General features: G+C 44.3%; 1 protein-coding gene across 1 annotated transcript; it reads right to left on the bottom strand.

Moving 5' to 3' along the window:
• Window positions 1-1924: 1924 nt before the first annotated feature.
• On the bottom strand, window positions 1925-16736 carry MASP2 (MBL associated serine protease 2; the record flags this gene model as incomplete). Its single annotated transcript, XM_082328787.1, is given in 15 exon segments — window positions 1925-2345; window positions 2349-2378; window positions 2380-2588; window positions 3897-3971; window positions 4410-4443; window positions 4449-4536; window positions 4538-4544; window positions 5282-5356; window positions 6300-6422; window positions 6960-7086; window positions 7090-7107; window positions 7669-7865; window positions 14627-14758; window positions 15009-15186; window positions 16578-16736. Coding segments are annotated over 15 exon segments (1602 nt in total). The 3' UTR covers window positions 1925-2195.
• Window positions 16737-19017: the final 2281 nt, after the last annotated feature.

Consider the following 19017-nt stretch of genomic DNA (forward strand, 5'->3'; position numbering starts at 1 on the left):
AGTGGGTTGGGGGAGACAAACGCTGTCGAGCTGTGTTTGCATCTCCTCTGGGGATGTTTGTTTTTAACTTGTTTTAGCCGGTCCACTCGTGGGAAGTAGGGTTCTGCACCACTTCCAGCCCAGAAGCCTAGGCACAGGAAAGACTTCCCAGCTGAATAAAGCATGAGTAAACGTACAGAGACTTTGACAGAAGTCTTCACCTGAAAAACTAAGTTTATTACAGGTGAGAAGTGGCAACTAAGAGGCAGCTTCTTAACAAAGAGCCGGATGTTTCAGCAGAAACCGGTGGAAGGTTATTTCCACTGGCGGTAGAGGAGTTGAGGAATTGTTTAATCTGCTTGCGCTTGAAACCCACTGAAGGTTGATCCGTATTTTTTAGACACCATACTGCTATGCTGTAGCTGTGAACGTTCTGAATACGGATATTTACACAGTTTTTAACCTATTTAACTTCTCAAGTTCTATCTTCATTACTGCATAGCATATTGAGGCTTGTGAATAGAAGACCATCTAAACAGTGGACAAAACTGCACTGCTGTTAGCTTTCCACTTGCAGTATTAAAAACCCAGCTGGGACTCAGTGTACACTGAAAGGGTTTAAGGAGGGGTTCCAAACACTCAGGCTGAAAAGTAATCCCACACTTTTGTTGTTCGCGTCCCACTGCAAAAAGTTGCTTAGATTTTTTTTTTTTTTCCCCCTGCACCTAAGTCAGAATAATCTCCAAACTCTGTACCATCTGTGAATTTTGCATTTTAGCACTTGCACTATTACCAGCTACTTCTGCTGAGTAACACTTAAAAATGGTATTCTTGGACCTCCAAAGACTAACTGTGACCCCCCTGCGAGAAACTTCATGGTAAGTTTTTGTAATTAGCATGGCTTTAATTTTGTTTAAATTGTCCAGGTTTAGGTTTTAAGAGGCTGGTTGGCAGCATTGAGTAGTCTTTGCTAATAATTTTAGCCTTCCTTCACCCTCAAACAAAATCCCTGAAAATTTTACAATTACTTTCAAGTATTTTCTAACTGCTTTGCATACTCTAGTGTTTCTAAGTGAGTAAATAAACTACTATTGAAAACAGACTGAAGTGTTTGGAGTCTTGTGTTTTTTTAAAGAGATTTCAGTTACATTATTCCAGAAAGTAAAATACTAACGATAGAATGTGAGGTGCAAGAAAGAAGTTTATGTAATTGTAAGGCGATATATATTGTAGTCAAAATAGTTTTTCATAACATTGCTTCTAATTCATTCTGAGAATCTGCTGTCAGCTGAACACGTACTGAAATTATAAATCTGAATGTGAAAGCTTGTTCTTTATAAAACTACATTCAGAAAAACAGTTTTTGCAGCTGATGGCAGGAACTTACTTTAAGGCGAGGGCCGTGCAGCTGTCCCTACGCTGCGTACAGCAGGTACCTACAGAGGTACTCGGAAGGGTGCAGCTTTGTAGGTAAACGCCCCCCAATGCAGCCCGCGGCTGGTGCTGCTGGGATTCTTCAACGCCCGGGATACGCGAGGGAGGGGTGTAAGGTACCTCGCTGCTCTGCACGCTTTCGCTGCACGCCTGTTCGTTCAAAAGCTGCAGTCTTGCAAGAATCCACAGCGCTACTGAAAAGAAAACAAAACAGACTTTATTAAGTACAGAGTACTGCCGCCTTTAGGCAGACAGCAATTTTGTAAAACTAAAGCTCTTTTAACAGGTGCTGGGCCAGAAAACAGAAATTAATACTGTGTTTGGATACTTTTTTTTTTTTTAACAGAACTGTTGTTATTTTAAGAACTGTTAAGCCTAATAAACATTATGGATTTAGTGTTTTCTGAGTATTTAAATACTGTAGCTATTAATGGAATTAAGTAATAGCTGGTAGGAATTACAAATAAAAGTCTTTTAAGAATTATTTAAAATAACGCTTTCAATCCAAGGGCTGTAACCGCTGACTCCTGTACCACCCCCAGAGCCCAGCCTAAACGCCACCATAAACCGCTCGCTGGCCTGAGCATCCAGGAGCACGGGGCTCCTCCGCCGCCCCCCCGGCTCCAGCACACAGCCTCTCCGCTGGGCCCAGAAGGGGTTTTTCCATGAAATGGTTGGTTTGCGTACAGGTCCGTACGCGCCTCTGGCTGACGACTACCACCTCCGCGTGCGGCAGCAGAACAGAAGAGCTCCTCGCCCCAGTTCTACCCCAGCATTTGCGCTCATTTGAAATCCGTCTCTTTCCCTGGTAAACAAATAGGTGTGATGCTGGCGCTAACTGAGGCTTTATGCTCCAGTCTAGCCAAGGCAATAGCGTTGTCAAAGGTGACAAGATCATTTTTATAACCTTCATGAAGAAAATTTTTTTCTGCCTAGGCTGCTTCATAGCAAAATGAGCGTTTGTTCCAAAATCCCCACTTCAGTCCTCAAAGCTGAGGGGTTTCTTTGATCAGCTACACCAGCAGCAGCTGTTGGAACCTGGTTGTCACACAAAAGCGAACCTCCTCCTCCTCCTCGCTCTGTAATTACCATCGCTTGCCAGGGAAATTCTCCAGGCTTGGCTCTCCTTCCTCCACAGATACGCTCCACAGTGCCGCTGCTCCGCGTTCCACAAACTGCACAACAATGAATGCAGCAATAAATGTTAAACATCTTAAGATTTGGATGCCGAGTTATTATGCTTGTATGGATTAAATTAAGCTAAGGATTATAAATGTAATTCCTAGATTGTTTTGGAATGGTGAAATTGCTTGCAAATGAATATTTGATTTAGAGTACAATTTTCATTAGTCAGTATTACATACATCCTTTGGAAAAGTTCTGTAATCAAGAGAGACTGTTTTGCTTAGGAATTTGGGCATAGAGAAGTAAGTGTATTTGTTCTGAATGTAAATTAAGGTAATTGGAATATATGGATATTCTAATCTAAAAGATAAGAGGAACAATTATGCTTTTACATTGTAAAATGTTTTTCTCAAAACTCAGTCTTGAATCCTGAGTAATTTTACAGAGTAACTAATTTAGCAGTTCAAGCATTTAAAAATAAAAAAAAAGAAAAGAAATACCCAAGCCCCTACTCCGCACTAAGGGCATTGAGTGGCTTCTTCCCCTCACAAGTACTTCTGGAGCGTGGTTCAATTTTCCTGTCAGAAACAATGGCAAGCAATTTAGTGATGTATGAAGCTGCGTTCTCCAAAAGAGAGCTGGAATAAACACAAGGTTCAGCTTTTTACTCTCTTCAAGGGGAACTGAACTGAGTTTCTGGGATTAATCTGCAATGCCAGCAGCAATAGGCAGCCCTCAGGCAAGACCAAGGCATGTTAAAATAGTCAACAGTTTAACAGATAAATATAAGGTCAGTATTAACAACTCCAGGGAGTGCCAGTCACACTGTGTGGTTATCATAACGTTTCTAGTTTTGTTACTGTTCCCCCCTATTAAACAGCAATTGTAGCACTTGCTGTTTTGAATATCAGATATGAATAACACAAAGATGGTAATCTGATTTTCCCAACGAACGCTGTACAGTCAGGTGGTTCTGCCTCATCAACTTAAAGGTACTAAAAGAAAATCCAAGCAAGCCATGCTATTACACCTGCTACTTAACTCTCCATAAACAACGGAACAGCTTAGCTGGTCACTCGTGCACAGCCCAGCGCCCGCAGGGCACTGCAGGCTGCTCTTCAGGAACGCGCAGCGCGGGATGGAGCGCGGCCCCTCCGTCGCAGGAAACGCTCTGCGCTTGCAGCTCAGGTGCGCCTAAGTGCGTTACATCAAAGCAAGCCGTGTCCTTCCGTATCGACCTACGCACGGTCTGTAACAAAGCGTGACCACGGACCAGCAACAGTCGGTACTCGCCGAGAGCTTCTGAATGATTCTGTGGCAACTGCCAATTCCCGCTATTTCGCACATTCGTGCAGTACCTGGTTCACAGACAGGAGGGGTTGTTTCTCCTTTGGAGTTTTTCCAGTATCCATCATCGCTGCATATACATTTCCCTGCATCTCACAGAGACAACAAAAGTAAGAACAAGTGAATAGAACAGCTGGGCGATGTCTAAAAGCAACACAGAAGCGACACTCCACAGGCACTGTTAGACGTCGTCTTTTAGGTCTCCTTTGAGTTCAGTGCAGACTCTTGAGAAGGTGACTCCGCACCACTTACCTCGCTCTGGCTATTCGCAGGATCTAATACTATTAAACACCACTAACTGGGGAATGATAAGAAAGTGTTAAGCTCCCAGCTGTTACTGAACTAAGCCTACCTGGGGGACCTTTCAGTATGCTTAGGCACACGTCCTTAAAAATGCAAATAACGCTTCCCGCTGTTCACAGCCTTTGGGCGGTGTTTCAGAAAGGTTCTGCTGACCTTTACGGGCATGTCTATGGAAGCCAGGGGCATCAGAACCAAGAACCACTCTTAAGTTTCGGACCTGCCGTTATTATTAGCCTTCACAGTGCGGAAGGGGGCTTAGAATGGTACTGAATTTCAGCACTGTAGGTGGTCTTCTCAGGCCCCGTAACGTATAGAACGGCACCGCTGTCCATGTCCGCAGGCTGACCAGTCAACAACTAAAGCAGTTCAAAAATATATTAAAAAAAAAAACAACAACCAAAACAACAACGAAACGCTAGCACGCTGAAAAAGTCAACCTAATCAAGCAGGATTCAACTGTGATCCTCAGGGAATGGTACAAGGCCTCTTTACTCGAGAGAACAGAAACAGAAACACTGGCGAAGGTCCTGTGCTCGCAGGTGGGCGGGCAGACATTAATAGCACCACAGCCAGCACTGGGAGCTGGAAAGGTTTTAGCAGATTCTGTGGTTTCCTCAGAAAATTTGCACACTCATCCATTAGACTGAGCGGTGACCGTGCAAGACTCGCGCTGCACACCACGCGTGCAGGAAACCGATAGGCATATTAATGAATACAGACTAATTAAAGATACAACGTACCAGCACTCTAGGAGTACAGGTACTGTATTTTTCTCCTATGATGATTTTGCTAGTTACACAAAACCGTTGGGAGATTGTACTCTATTTCAAAGGACACTACCACACTTTTGCTTTTAAACTTTTTTTTTAAATAACCTTCAGTTCTTTTTAGAGATTTTAAAGAATGGCAGAAATTGAAACATCTTCCAACTTACAAACAGAAAATGCACTTTGACAAGAAATGGAATAGTTACCAAGCAGAAGAAAATATTTCTCATACTGCAACTTCTATCACTGTCTTTACAAAACAAATGGTTTAAATATAAATATTTACACACAGATTTTCAAATTCGCGACTACCAGCACTGACTTACTGATGCACTTTGCCATTGGTTTGTTCCAAGAAGCATCCTTTTGACATTCCGCTACAAAAGACTTCACAACATTTTAGAAGTGTCTTTACTAAATGTACTGCTTTGCTGCACTACTTTCAGAGCGGGAAAAGGGAAATAATTCTTACACCATCATCACATACCTCTAAACGTGGGTGCTAATAAAGGCCAGAGCGGACGGCTGTGGCTGGGAGGGAGGGGCACCCCCTCCGGAATCTGGAGGCTCACGGGCATTCGTTGGGCAGCAGCTCCATACTTACGCCTGCCTCGTCCCCAGCAACGAAGGCGCACGCTGCTGGTCAGCGCATTTCAAGGACAGCACAGAATGCAGCCTTCGTTTATCTATTTCCCCACACCCCCAGCCTTCCTACTATTTGCAGTTCAACACTAACCCTCACACCAGTTCAGTTTTTCTGGCTTTCTACATAACAGTAAACGGTAAATGTGTGTAACTATCAAATCAGACAGACTATAAAATAGCTGTTGAGGTAAGCCTGTGCCTTCCTAAAACACAATCGCCTAACTGCGATTTTAAAATTTTGCTGTAAGCATACACGGACTAAAGAATCTTCTGAAACCGCCTGCTGGGAAGCAGGATGTTATTAAGAACTAAGTGTGAAATGTGGCATTCGGCAGGAATGACCAAGTATTCCAGTTTTAACTTCCCTGGAGAGATGTAGTAACAAATGAAAGAATATTAAAAATTCTCACTACACTGATCTTGTGAAAACTTTCGTAAAATCATTCTTTTCTTCCAACATAATTACAAGCAAATCTCTAAGCAACAGTATCCAAAGAGCATCAGCGTGGGCACACATGCGCACAGGCATACACAGAAACGGAATTCTTTGGGGAGGATATCACAGAAGGGACAACTGCTAACAAACGCAGTGTACTGAATACACCTCGGAATGTGAGCAACAGGAATTGTTAACGAGAAAAGGCACCTACACGTTTAATCCCTGAGAAATTAAGTCCAATAGGGCTGACAGCGCCACACCTACTTCAAGTAGCACGCGTCCGATGTCACAGGAGCGAGCGCAGTGGTCACCCAGCACCTCCTGCGCTTGCACTGGAGCGATGTGACCATGGGGTGGTGCTTCAGGACTGGGACACGGCAAACCTGCAGGGGATCAGAAAACCGAACATTCCCCTTAAGAGCAAACGCGTTACTTACTGCTAAAGGCTCTTAGGGGAAAAACCCACCCTGCCCCTGCCCTTTCTCTACACTGTTTCACTCACACGGACACAGATCTACAATTACTGCGAATAAAAGGAAAAACTGTGACTGACTTACCGTGATGCTCTCACAGCAAAGGTGTGCAGCGACCTGCATGGAGCCAGGCTACGCTGACAGGACTGTTACCTAGACACGCGCCTCCCAACTCTTGACAAGTTGGGAAAATTGTTCCCTAAAATAAAATCATATGCCTGGACCCGAGTTGAACTGTAAGATCAGCTGGAATTCTGGAGCTCTCTTAAAACTTTACTTCAGAAGTAAATGACTTAGTACCTACATTGTTTAACAGGTACGCTACTGAAAACTAAGCATGAAACCACTGTTTCACAGCACCACTATTTGGTCGCTATTCAGGCCTTTCCAGGACAAAGTTCTGGGAATAGTTTGGACTTGAGAACTAAACAGAGATCTTCTACCCACCTGTTGCCGTGTATTTCATCTTCCACCCAGTGTGTGCTCCTGAGGTATCAGTTATGAAAGCAATATTCACAACACTAGCCTGTGTCTCAATTTTTGCAGGCAAAGTCTTTCCACAGAACGGGCCAAATTACTTTTTGGGTGTTCTAACCTGAAAAGAATGAGAGAAGGCAAACCAACTGTCTTAACTCCTTCCCCCATGAGGCTTATGGAAGAACAAACTGATTTTAATACAGTAACTCCCTGAACTTGAATGGTCCTTTCTTGCAAAGTTTAAAAAACCGGGCAGGTGGTTAGAGCGATGGCTTGTCACTCTGGTAACTCACAGAGCGCCTTTTCTCCAAGCATCCTAAGTGCTATGGAATTCCTGGGAAGTGATCACTGGGTCCATTTTATAGATAAGCAAACTGAATGCAAGAGATGTAACTGACTCCCCTGGCATCACTGACCTGTGATCAGGGCAGAGGTGGTGATGAGCCATCACACACATGTGTGCTTCCTTTTGGTTTTGGTGAATTTCCCGAAAGAGAAACATGTTGAAAGAAAAAAAACCAGCAAAACTGAAGGGACGAGAAGATGAAATGAATGAGGAGAGATACAGGGAGACAAAACTGTAAATTAACATGGCGAGAGACAGGGTGAAGAAGATGCAGTAAAAGAACTGGGCCTGTCTCACAAAAGCTGTGGTGAAATGCAGTAAACCTCACCTTACCTTAAGGACATCAGAGGGGCAGGACGCTCTTGGGTGTGTCTCCACATTAGAGGTGTCTGTGAATTCCAGTGTGATCAGAAAGCCGTCTTCTACCTGGATATGGTAGCTGCAGGAGCTGAGTGGGGAATAAGGTGTTGGAGAGTCAGGGCTCGTGATTTCTCCCATTCTTTCAGTAAAAGCCTGACTCTGACACTGGGCTACGGGAAGAAAACAAAACAAAACAAAACAAAAACCCACAAAATGATGATCATAGTCAGTTCAGCTGTACTGGGTAAAGGTAGTGGATCTTGTTCTACACTAGCCTATCCCTTCGAGAAAGTTTCAGAGGCACTTATCCAACCGCCTACGAAATGAAGCTAGTCTCACACATTTCACCAGCAGGCATTTGTCACTGTTGAGAAAATTGCCCTCTCTCTCTCTGTTGTGGCAGGACCAGGGCACGAGCATTATCCAGCCCTCCTACCTCAGAAGCGGTGCAGGGAAGGCACCACTTACTCACAGGGCTGGAGGTCAGAAATAAGTGTGATAGCTGGAAGCTTGTCAGAAACATTCCGAGGTGTTAAATTTGCAGCCTGTCTGCTGCACTGGACTGTGTAGAGTGGTAGGACAGCTATCAGCTCCTCAATTCCAGAAGCCTTTGAATGCAGCTCTTTCTTTTTAATGCCTTTGTTGCCAGACATTTAGAATGTAATTGTATTCTCTGAGCAAAACCAGCTGTGCCTGCTGCCGACACAATTGGAGCCACAAATGCTCCCTGCTGAAGAGAAGCAAGAAGGAACAGCCACAAGTGCCCCGAGGATCTCTGCTTGTTGACAGCATCTGATCGCTGTGAAGTGGTGCTTTGATCAGCTGGGAACAAAGGCTTTATGATGTGCTGCAAAAGCTGCATGAGCAATCCTTTAATTGATGAGGAATGCTGGACTGGCTGATAACACCGGCATATTTTTATATCACTGTGACACTGAATTAATTGTAAGAGGGAAATTGTTTGACTTTGAATTGCATCCTCAAACACATCATGTTAACCTCCACCAACAAAAATGCCATTATCCAGTCATTAATTACAGATTAGCATCTAAAACAGACTATGCAGTTTAAGGTTGCCATTTTAATGGAAGGGGACGAAGTTGTGGATGAGAAAATGAACATTATTGTCCCTTAACTAACCACAGACTTCATTAGAATCTTATTCTAAGCTCCTTTTACTTCAGAGAGTGACATCTGCTTCCATACCTACACCACAGCCCTACTTGCTGCTACAGGAAGTATTCGGATACAAGCATTTACTTGGAAAGGAAAGCAGGAACGGGCAAAAGGATAATCCGTTTGGTTTACATTTGTGTGGCTCTTAGCACACCTACAATACCACAACACCAGTAACAATGCACATGGGTACCAAGTGTTTCTTTTAGCACAAGCTGTAAATTCAGAACAATCTTTCTCTGTCCATCTTCCCAGAAAGTTATGAGCAGCTGCTTTTATTTGACATAAACCTATCCATCACCACAGTGACTGAGCATCTGTGTGTGCTCTGCTCGGAATTCATTGTCCTAGGTTTTCCAACACAGCTGACAAATACACAGAGTAAAACAGTTAATAAATACCCAGAAATGTCTATTCTGTTAAAACTGAGCACTCTCCTAATTTTTAAATCCTGTTTGAAATGCCTCTCTTGGTCCAAAAAGCAGAGGAAGCCTGACTAATTCACCTGGAGGTTCTGGCTGCCTCTGAATCTAGCCTAACAGCACACTGCTTTGCACCAGCAGAAATCCGTTGAGCTACAATGGGAATTAAATCTTTTCCTTTCATGCTATACTTGTAGAGGATTATCAGCAAGTGGGTTTTTTCCTTAATTGTTATTACCTCATTCTTCCCAGCTAAATGCACGTTTCTGTAATTCCACTGATTGTGCCTCAAACTACAAAAGCATTTAATGGCTATGCAAGAATAAAGCATGTTTTCCAGCACGCTCTCCTGAGCTGCTGCAGGTGCTGCTGACAATACTGCCAGCGACACAGAGTGCAGCCTTTAAGGTCCCACTATAACGCTTCCTTCTACCTGCTGCAAGCCCAGGTTAAGAAACACCCCAAACCCCAAAACCTACTTGATATGCAGCTTTAGCAGTATACTGCTCACAGCCATGTAAGTGCAAAAAAATCTGCTTCTCTTAAAGCCTGAAATTTCCTCATGCTGCTAATATCTGTCCCAGCTCTACAGCTCCTACAGGAGTAGTCTGGAGGCAATTATAGGGAGAGATAGGAATGAAAATATTAAATCCTTGGGTGTGAAAAAAGACTCAGTGTGAAGTCTTACCCTAAGCACTCGAGCCACAATATAATGAGTACTATCTTTACACCCCTAACTCCCTACTGAAATCATTAGGAAGTTAGAATCTGAAATCTGCTGCTAGTTCTGCATCAGAATCCTTTCCTATTACCTACAAAACCCTTTTTACCCAGGCATGGTATCTACTGTGTAAAGAAGGGATACTCAGATTGGCAAGGTTAAATTCTTTCTTACAAGAACCTCAGAGCTAGAAGGCAGCAACACCTTGGCTTCTATTTACTGTAATGATCATGTCATCTTCCTTCCTTAACGGATGTTTAAAGGAATGTTACCAGGCTAACGGTCAGCATGAAAACATGGAGAGAAATGGTGGAGAAAAGACCACTGTGTGGTAACACACACACACACATATATATGCATGTAGAGACAGAAAAACACTGCATATAACCAAGCACTATAGTTTCTGAAGGCTGTTTACTTTCTCTAGTAATAAAAGGGCAAAGGGACACATGATGAAATTAAAGGCCAAAAAACACAAATCTGATACAAAACCAGGATTAAGAAATAGCACAAAATTAACCTGTGCAATGTGCTGTCATATGAAATTTAAGGCATACTTTTATATGCTAGTTCCATAAGTTCAGCTTAAGCTAAGTAGCATATAGACAACACAGGATCTATTGCACAGGATTACACTGCTGTACGAGAGTATACTTTAAAAACCACTTACTGAACTGTATCTTCCACTGAAGCACAAGATGCTGGCCAGTATCAAAGGCAGGCGATGGGACTCGAGGGATCCTTAGCCCGGATCCACTCTAGCAATGCACATTCCAGAATTGCTCTGAGCCGCCCAGGCGCTAGTTGAGAGGCTCTACAGGGCAGTGATTGCTCTGTGTTCACGTAGCAAAAAATAGCACCACGCCTCTGCACAGAGCTGTGATCCCCATACGCTGTTACAGTACAAGTAAGAACAGTGCCCCATCAATACCCCAGTAACTCAGAAAACTAGCCTTCATCTTGTTTTGAAGGACTAAAGGAGGAGAAAGATAGAGACTAATAGTTCTTCATGTTTCATTACATCTGTCTCCTTTAAACTCAGTTTCCTAATTCTGATGTGAGCTTTTCATAATACAGTTTGGAAAAATGTGAGTCATAACCAATACATTCTCTTGACTTGTGCTCACTTGAGTAGCCAAAACTAGCTACCCAAGAGAAGATACTCTGCTACTGCAAGGGAATTTGCAGCTTGAAGATGCAAAGACTTAGACTGGACCTTACTCTTCCTCTAGTATCTTCTGGATGTGGCCGCTGGGAGTTCCCTTTGTCAGGGCAGTATTTTTTTCCTTAAGTCTGCAAGCAAGAAAGGCATAAACTAGCCAGCACAAAAAGGATCAAATTATTTTTTAACGTCTACCAGCAGAAATGCTGTCCCTTGACTTCTCAGTCTAAGCTTTAGAGCTGTCCAGAGAGTGCTCAATTACATTTAGGCCATATTTTTATTAGCATCACAGTGAGCTGTTAGCCAGAGGCTTGAACTCTGAAAAATGACCCCCTCAAAACTTGCTAGTCCATTGTCACTGGCTCATTAGGTCTCCAGTGAAAGACGGGTCATAAATTGCATCACCGAGCCATGACAAAATTTCAAGCTGCTTTTATCACAATTCACTGTGACCATGAAACAGCTTCTGAACAAGATTAAATACAGCAGAAGTAAGCCTTGGTATATGCTTTTACAGCCACTCTACCCTCAAATCAGTTCTCTCCAGCATCTACCTTCTACAACACTTTATGCATCTTCCCAGTACGTCAAGACAGTGATGTTACCTCTCATTTTGCAGATGGATGTTCAAAGCTGGTATCAAGTAACTTGCCCAAGATAACACAGAAGCCTGCAAATGCAGCAACCTGAAATGAGTCAAGTGTCTCACCTACAAGACTCTGTCCCTCCCATGCTCACTAGGAAAAGGGTTCCTCCCCCATTTACTCCAGGCACTAAAGAGCAGAGATTGGGTTGGAGAAACTGAGCCTCATAAATTACAATTAAAAGCAACTCCTGCTAAATTGCAGAAATAAGAAAATTCTGGTCGACTAACGCGCCTTAATCGCTTGAGCTTTTTAAACAAAGTGTTGTTTTATCTTCACCAGTTTGCCTACAGCTGCTCAGCTCTGACTTGTTAACCTCTTGTAACAACCATCATGTTTCCTCCACAGAGCTGGGGAGCTCTAGTCAGTGACAAGTATGGAGCACAGCATTTCTGCAACATGTTTCAAGAATACGGTCCCTGCCCAAAGAGGGTACAGTCTAAAAGGACAACAAATGGATATTAATGTGGAGTGGTGAGAGGCACTGTGAGGGACTGAGACAGTATCAATCAACGCCACAAGCAACTGCGCTGAAGAACAGCATTCCTTGTGTTGCATCTATTGCGGGGAGGGCACTGTTGCCTTCCCTTGTATGAAGGCAAGACACGTAAGCTGCCCTGGTGGCATTCATATTACTTTACCAGACTCCTGGAACTCTGAGGCTTTGCTCACCAGAACACGTTTCAGCCATAAGGCTAGGTTCCCAATGGGAGATATGGCCAGAGTCACAAAAATTGGATCAAAAAAAATATTCAGATCTTTCCAAAGAGTGAATGGGCTCTGAATGTAGACAAGAACCTATCTAAAAGGAACATTAGGGAACAAATGTGTGGTTCTGGTCTTGTTGCAGTTTAAGAACTATGGAAGGTCAAGCAACAAGAGCTGGATAAGAAACTCAAGAGTCTTCAGGTAGCTGTGATGCTCGGGCCTTTCACAATGGCTTCTCTCTTATCAGCTCCTGCCTTATCTACCTTCTTCTTTCCACAGTGACACATGGGAAATGCAAGAAAATGAACGCCCCAGAGGCTGCCATCAGCTCTCAACAAGGAACAGCCTCTTTATTGTCTGCAGGAGGCAGGTCTGAAAGGGAAGGAACCAAGACATACAAGTCACGGAACAAGAGAAGCCTGCAGCCCTTGGGCGGACTGCAACAGGCAGGTCAGGAGGGAGGGCAAACCAGCTCTTCCCAGCACATCTGTCTCCATCTCTGCCTAAGCGAGGAGAAGCTTAATTATCTCACGCTGGAAAATAAAGGAGAAAAAAAGAGCCTGTCAATATCAGCCTGCTCAGACAGCAGCCCGAAAGTCAAAGGGGCAGCTTTGCCCTTATCCCATGAAGGTGATCCGCAGAGACCTTTGCTTTGCAGCCCAGCCCAGTGGCTGGAGCGGCTTCAGCACTTGCATCTAAAGGCCTCTGAAATGGGAACAGGTTCCAGCACGTCAGCTGCACCACAGTAATTCCCAACGCGCACATCTCCACCCATCAGGGTAGCCCAGCCCTTCAATATTGCTGATAAGCTCCCGCTGTTAGTGTTACGTTCAAGGAGGGGGGGCATAAGTGCGCACACATGAATGGTCAATGGGAAGCTGTTAGTCTGCTAGTTCACAGCTATTCATTTTGCACCTTCACATTAAGATCAGGCACACGCTTTACAGTGTAAGTAAATCCATATACTTGTGCTAAAAGCCATCACTTTAGGAAGGGGAGGTTGAATGAATAGGTCTGTTCCAATACACTGGAGATATGAGGAGTTTGAATCTTGAATCAGACCCAGGCAGCCATGGCTGGAGAGGGTTTGTAACAGGCTGGAGTTGGGAAGCTAAATGCCAAGGTGGCCTTAAGCACTGGAAGTTAGATCCAATTCTGCATTTCAGCACCGGGGAGCTCAAAGAAACTATCTTCCCATCTATGACAATATTTAGTGAGCAGTATGTGCACTGGTTCTTTCCAGACAGGACTCAGCTCCAGGTGGGCAAAGCTGCACCCACAAAGGATGACTGTGACACCACGTGTAGGCACATGTTTCACTGCCAAGTGAATCCTGAGGTGCCGATCACTGCGCTGATTCAGACAGATGCTTTGCTGCCTGACGACACATAAGCTTTCCCTAGTTGTCAACTGAGAAGCAGAGCCAGGCAGACATCAGCTAGGCAAACCTCATGCTGTATGCCCTTCTGAACAAGAGATCTGTGCCTGGCCTTGCCTCCCATTTCATGAGTGGATCATTGTATCTGGTGTCAGTGATGCTGGACTGTGTTACTTCTTGGCCTCTGTCCTTCCAGGGAGAGTAAGCAAACTATTTCTCCATTAGACTTTGCAACTCGATTGTTAGCTTTTCCAACACATCTACTAACTCGGGTCCAGAATACTCAGTATCTCAGCACTCAGGGAGCAAGATATACTCAGTTTTGCAAGGCTGGCTGCACTGGCAGCCATGAAGACTGAAGTGTCTGCAGTGGGCAGTGTAAGACAAGCTTCTTGCTTCTCCATTCAATCTGTCTAAAGCTGAACACAGGTGGATGCTGCCTAAGGACTAATCAAAACCAACTGCCAGTGCACCATTTTACTGCGACACACTATTGCTGTCCCTAACGGCAGCAATTAGCCCACAGCCACTCTGCAAACCAGGGCCTCTGCTCACAGCCCTGCCTAACCCCCCCCGTACGTTCTCCCAGTTGCACCAGGCGCATAGGGAATGCTGAAAACAACAACAAAAATACATCTTTCACCTCGACGCTAGTTTTGGGACTGGATTTAAGTGGATGTTGTAGGTAGGGAAGTATCTCCTGATCTAGCAAGAGCTCACCTATGCACGTCCTCTTGTTTTCATGCAGTGTGTAGCCAATCCGACAGCTGCAGTAGTAGCCCCCCACGTAGTTGTGACAGTGATGATTGCAGAGAGGTTCACCATCAAAAAGCTGTTTGCATTCATTGATATCTAATGGGCGAAGCACAGAATTAGGCAACCAACACCCTTCAACACCACTTTGTCTTGGTCTGAGCCACTCTGTGTTTTGTGAGGTTGGCTCGTTTGCCTTTGGTTGCTGTGCCCTTTTGCATCTGCCTCCGTACAATGAGACCGCCTTCTCCCACCTCACACCAGCAGCCACAGTCCATGAAAGCACAGGGAAGCACCAACCCCACCATAGCAGTGTCTCCTTCATCTACAAGAGGGGCTGGTCTCTTACCTTCAGCAGCATAAAAGGCCTCAAAGCCTGTGAATGGTTTCTCATTGGAGTAGTCAGACCGAAACGCTACCATGAGGTTGTTGTCAATGGAGATGTATGTCTTGTTGCCCGGAGCCTCCTCAGTGTCCGTACTATCCTTTCCACACAGCGTAGCCAAGGTCCTCCCAGCTGAGCTCAGCTGCAAAATGGGCAGACATATCTACCAGATGAGCACAGACCTTTGCTCTTCCCAGCCTGCTGCCATGGCTTGGAAAGCATGTGTTTAACGGTGTGAGAAAGGAGGCTTGGATGCTCTCAAAAGGTGCTTCTGGAGGTCAGTCCAGATCCAGGGACAGATAAGAGAAGATTTCCCCTATTCTCTGTGACTTAAGCCCATAATTTTGTCTCTTTTTTTCCTTTCAGAGGCCACATAAAGCTGTGATGCCAGCCTGGACTATCAGCACCATGCTTTGTTTATAATGCTCATTAACTTGGCACTCTCAATGACAATCAGATCTTGGTAAAGCCAGAGACAACTGGGGTAAAAAGGTTTCACACACTGACAAATTCAAATGTATAGTAAAAGGTCTCTTTAGACTAGTGACTCACTTGCTCTATGATTCACTTATTACAGTTCCAGCTCTCCATTTATCTTGTGTTTTTAATACAAGAGAAATGTTCTGATACATGGGGTTCATGTCGTACAGGGTAGTGATAGAACTGTGTACTACAGACCTACCAGAAACGAGTACTCTGTCCTGCCCAAAGGAAATCACATGAAGAACAACACGGACTTGGAGAACGGGACCAATGTGCGATATAAAACCATGGAAATGAGATCTTCCTAAATGGGAACAAGGCTGCCCAGTTTGGTTTCATCAGATTCAAACGTACTGCTGAGGCATTGGTTTTGCATACTCCCTGTGTATCCAGCTCCCTCTTTAATGTATATCAGGCCCATCCAAACAACAAAACGAGGGCACAGGTAGCACGGCCTCAAATTGGCAACAGGGCTGCCTAGACTAGGGCACATGGTAGCACATGGAGTAAAACCTTTCAGGGACACCACTGATCACCCAAACGCTTCCCAAAGACAGTATCTTTGTTTCTTTTCCTGAGGTTGTTCTCACATTAGCTAGCAAACACACCATAGCAAGTGTTGCAAATGCACGTTTAGACAAGCTGACAGTATCTTGTTTAGACTATCGCTTACACTTTTACAGTCTCCCATTATACTCTGTGTAAAGCACTACTTGTTAATTTAAAACACACTGTAACTTCAGCAAAGTGAAGCTCAAATGTTGTTTTGGGCAAAATTTCAAACCTTTTGCTTCATGAGAGGGGAACATCATAATTTTCTGAGCACAAACAACTGAAGTTTCAGATGTTCCAACATGACAACCAGTTCTACTTCCTGGTCCCGTGGGCCTCAATAAACACATCATTCAGAAATCAGCTGAGCCTGAACTTTACGAGCAGACTAGAAGCAAGTGCCTACAACAGTTACGTTGGTCCTGCATGTGTCCGGGATCACATATACACCGTTTTTAACAACTTAGCCTGCTACATGTCACCCTGCCCTACACATACCTTCACGTAATCATATTCACACAGGTAGGACAGCTCCAGGTTGAAATGCGTGAAGTAGATGCGGACAGAATATCCCTTGGGGACAGTAATATTCCAGATTCTCTCCTTGTGATTTGGGTAGACATTTGGGAAGTTGGGGGACGTGATCCTCCCATACATTTTCTGCAGCACAATGCTGCTGCTTACTCCACTGTAAAGCATAGCTAGCAAGACAAACAGCCTGTGTCAAAGGAACAGAGATTAAAGGAAAAAGAGTGAGCATCAACTCAGATCGTACCCCAAAAGCCACACATCCAAGTTGCCAGTCTCACTACCAAATCACAGATATCTCAGCGCTAGCTAAAATCTTCATGCTCAACACGCTTCTCACTTGACAATGGAAGAAATCAGGAGGTATCGGCGGAGTCATGCTGTAGTAACAGCTAAACAAGATGAGAATCGCATTTGTGCCTTCTAAGGCCTGCAAGTGGCCAGAGGAGCTGGGGAGGTCCCTGTGACTGCACTCACCTCATCTTGCTGCTCTCCTGTCTGAGCCTGCTCTGCTCTGAGCCCTGGGGAAGGAACCTCTTCTGATGTATTTGCATTTGGGGGCGGATGTATTTATTGTGTGTGCTCTGCTGTGTTTGTCTGGATGTTGAACTCTGATGTTTATCTCCCTTCCACCCCCTTCAGCCTGCTGAGTTCTGGGAACAGCAATTACTAAAAACCAGGCTTGTGTTCAGCACATGAGGCCTGAGTCAATGACAGGGAGAGGCACACAGAGATGGAGTGGATGGATTAGGAATGCTGCAGGCTCTTGGAGGGAGCCGTAGTATCGCAGCTCTGTGGGAAGGCAGGCAGTGGGAGGAGGTACAGAGTGGCTCCAGACAGTGTCTGCATGGGGGAGCGAGGGGAGCTGGGCAATGCTCTTTCCCTCTAACCAACTGATCTACAATTACTATTAATGCAAACAGCACGTTACTGGAAGTACAGCTTCTTCCGTTCTCAGAGCAGGAAGGTGTTGAAAACAAAATAATTGGGCACGTTACAGGATTTCAGAATAGTGAGTCTGGTTAGATGGTTCTGTGTAACGGGACAGGAATACTCAGGTGACACCAACACTACAGCCCACACAGGCACAAGTTTAAGAGATGCCCAAGTCTTCCAGTTCTCAGCTGCGCATTTTAATCCAGTGCAAGCTTGTGTTGACTGAAACCTGCTCCATGCCTTGTTTATACGCATAGATTGCTTTTTATCCCATCCACCCTGGAACACCAATAAGGTAAAAAGGCATACTTAATAAATTATGTCTTTTGAACCTGGCTTGCTACAGCAACAAGACAACTCCTCTGTGCTCACATCTGCCTGTGTAACCTAGCTTACTAACTTTAAAAGCCCAACGGTCAATTTCTACCAAATTTGGCAGAAGAGCAGCAGTTCCAAGGATATCAGTGCAATGGAAATAGGCGAATGGATAAAAAAATGAATTCCTATTGCTGGGGATTCTCTGAGGAAAAAACTAAAATATTAACTCAAATTTCTTTTAAACGTTTGTGAATCCACTGTAAGACCCCAAGGAATTCAACTGTGAGAGCCAACACTATAGGACATAAAGCTTTATTAATTCCACTGTTTGCAGACTGCTTCTTTGCAAGTCCACATTTAGGTTTCCCACAAAACTCCTATTCCAGCACATACGGAGAAAGGCCTAAATTTATAAAGGCTGAAAAGCCAGATATGTTAACGCAGAACCTAGGTCCCACCTCTTCCCTGACAAAAACGGACAGAGAGGAGGAAAACTGATTTGCAGCAGGGAACAGACTACTGCACTGCACATGCAGGAAATTTATACTGGGATATCCTGTAATTAAATGGACAGCTTTTCATACCCATTTTTGAACAGCCAAAAAATCATTACCTCAGGCAGTGAAGTTGGTGCTGGCAGGAAAGCAAGAGTTATTGCATGAACAAAACTAAAGCCAACAAACCATTTAGCAGATTGCAAACAGAAAACACCATTTAATAAAAGTGAAGGAGAAACAAGTAGCAGTAATAATTAATTGTGTAGCAGCAGTACCCACAAGCATGGTTAACGGACAAGAACACAGAGGGGACTAGCTTTTCCCAAGGCCCACTAGCTGCTAAAATGATCCTATCAACACATGCAAGATACGGACTTTACACTGGCTAGAAACGAGGGAAGAGAAAGAAAATCTTGCAAAAAATCCATCTGTGCCTAACTGAGCTGGTGCCTGATTCCCACAGGCATAAATACTTCCAGAAGCGCCCCACGTTAGGCTTCCTGCTCAGTTCAGGAGCAGAGGCATGGAGAGCCAATTCTGATCTTAGGTCTGAAAAGTTTCTCACAGCCCCAGCATTTGATGAGGCCCCTGAAGCTGATGGTTGCTGCCTAGCACTGAAATAGAAAGCTGACTTAATAAATTGTAATCCTGGGGGCTGA

The sequence above is a fragment of the Platalea leucorodia genome (genome assembly GCF_965183815.1).
Source record: "Platalea leucorodia genome assembly, chromosome: 17".
Taxonomy (NCBI): domain Eukaryota; kingdom Metazoa; phylum Chordata; class Aves; order Pelecaniformes; family Threskiornithidae; genus Platalea; species Platalea leucorodia.